Raw genomic sequence first — 2287 nt, 5'->3', positions numbered from 1 at the left:
CTATATATTATATTTTGCAGTTTACTGTATCATATTTGTATGATAAATTGCCATCAAGATTAATCGTAGGCTATTATTGCGACATGTAATATTTCATACTGTATATACTTTATATTATATAATAATACAATGATAATTATAATTGATTATATGGTATTGATTTGTTTTTAGTCTCGTGTTTCATGGCGACTTCTCCTCAAAGCTGTGGTGTTTGTGATCTCCGACTGATCACCAAGCCGTGCGTTGTTTGGTGTACATAATGTGATGAAGGATTATGTAAGGAATGTCATGAACACCATAGTTTGTCCAAGGCGTCGAGGAGCCATAGTGTGATACCATTTACCGATTACCAAAAATTACCAAGCGATGTACTGAAGATCACGCAATACTGTAGCAAACAAAATAAAAAGTTTGAAATGTTTTGCCAGAAACATGAACGTCCTTGCTGCAGCAAATGTATAGTAGATTCACATAAAGAATGTCGGGATATTGTCGATTTAGATGACGTTATTAAGAATTACGAAAAACCCAATGCCCTGTCTGAAATTGAGAAAACATATGTTGAAGTGGCAGCAAATCTACAAAAAATTCGCAAGCATCAACAGGACAATAGGTCGACTTTGAAAGAAAAAAGACAGGAAATTGTGAAAGAAATTAGGAAGACTAGAATGGAGATCAACAATCATCTCGACAAACTACAAGAAGATTTAATGAAACAGTTATATGCGATCGAGGAAAAAGAAAACTTGAAAATTGGTCAGTTATTGTCAGCATTAGAAAAGAAAGAAAAAGAAGTAGCAGATTGTCAAAGAAACATAACGAACACCAAACACCATGCTACAAACCTTCAGATGTTCCTTTCAGTGAAGCAAATCGAAGAAGACGTCTCAAGCAAAGATAAATTCCTGCACTCATTATTTGAAGGTGAGGATTTGAACGAGCATTTTTTGGAATTTGAAATAAATGGAGTTTTTCAGAAGATCATGTTTGATATTAAAAGTTTTGGAGAAGTGCATATTAAAGAACAACCTGCCGATATTGTTCTAAGCAGAAAGAAAACTAAAGAAGCCCAGATAATAGTACCGATCGTTCAATCAAGATCTATTGAAAACATTAAAATGAAGATACACAAGAAAATAAACCTGCAAGGCAAATGGATTTATGGATGTTGCATGCTGCCAGATGGTAGATTGGTGTTTACTTACAACCGTGAAGGAAAAGTGAGAGTATTCAACGACCAAGGATCAAAAGAATTTGAGATGAAGATACCATGTGGAGCGTTTGATATAGTATACATCAGTAATGACAATACATTGGTCGTTACATCTGGCGAATCAGATAAGCAATATCTGACCATTATAGATCTGGAGAGGAAAAAAATTAAGAAAACAATTTCACTGAGTTCGGATAACTATGGCATAGTATTGAAGGACAATCAACTGATTTATTCCGCCTTCAACAAAGGTATAAGAATGATAAATCTGTACGACGAGACTTTAAGCGACATAGTCCGAGAAGAAATGGCCAGTGAAGGTTACATTGCCACATTTAAAGACAACATTTATCATACACACAGACTCAATCACACTGTGACATGTTATAACTTACAAGGTGAAATACAATGGACATTCAAAAATGAAGACGTTCTGAAAAATCCCCTTGGTATTGATGTAGATAGTGATGGTTATTTGTACGTGGCGGGGATTCATTCGAATAATGTGGTTGTTATCTCCAATGATGGACAAATGTATCGCGAGCTATTAACACGAGGTATTGATTTTCGATATCCTATCGCACTTCGTTATTATGGACATAAGAAGCAATTGCTAGTGGCAAATATTCATGATGAAGCTCGCCTGTTTGATTTAATTTAAAATGTTTAGATTAAAAAATTATCTCTTTTTGGTTCATCATTCGATATGTTGCTGCATTGTATTTCATCCGTTTCTTTTTCCCCCCAGCGTAATGCTAAGTATCATATGCAAATGTGCAAATATATAGAAAATGGAATCTTTTATATGTAAAAAATAGAGTTTTAGTTTTGTTTGTGAAACATTCAAGTATGACTGAACTTATTAAATTTGTATTCAAGGTAGATGTTACATATTTACAAGTTTTGGATGATTTGAGAAACATTGGATCTACAGTATTAACTTTGAAAAAAGGCTCCCCATTATAACTCTATGATAAAAACCTTACAATAGCATTTCAGTTCTTAAAATGGTAGATCAAACACAATAAGACTTTAATGTTATGTGTCGTATGCCAACGTGATATAAGTTTTTGG

General features: G+C 33.8%; 1 protein-coding gene across 1 annotated transcript; it reads left to right on the top strand.

Annotated features, from left to right (window-relative positions):
• Positions 1 to 416: 416 nt before the first annotated feature.
• LOC139483236 (uncharacterized) lies at positions 417 to 1874 on the top strand. The gene has a single exon (XM_071267266.1). The coding sequence runs from the start codon at positions 417 to 419 to the stop codon at positions 1872 to 1874; it is 1458 nt and encodes a 485-aa protein (XP_071123367.1).
• Positions 1875 to 2287: the final 413 nt, after the last annotated feature.

This window comes from Mytilus edulis, chromosome 7, assembly GCF_963676685.1.
Source record: "Mytilus edulis chromosome 7, xbMytEdul2.2, whole genome shotgun sequence".
Lineage (NCBI taxonomy): Eukaryota > Metazoa > Mollusca > Bivalvia > Mytilida > Mytilidae > Mytilus > Mytilus edulis.
This window is presented reverse-complemented; position numbering and strand designations above follow the sequence as displayed.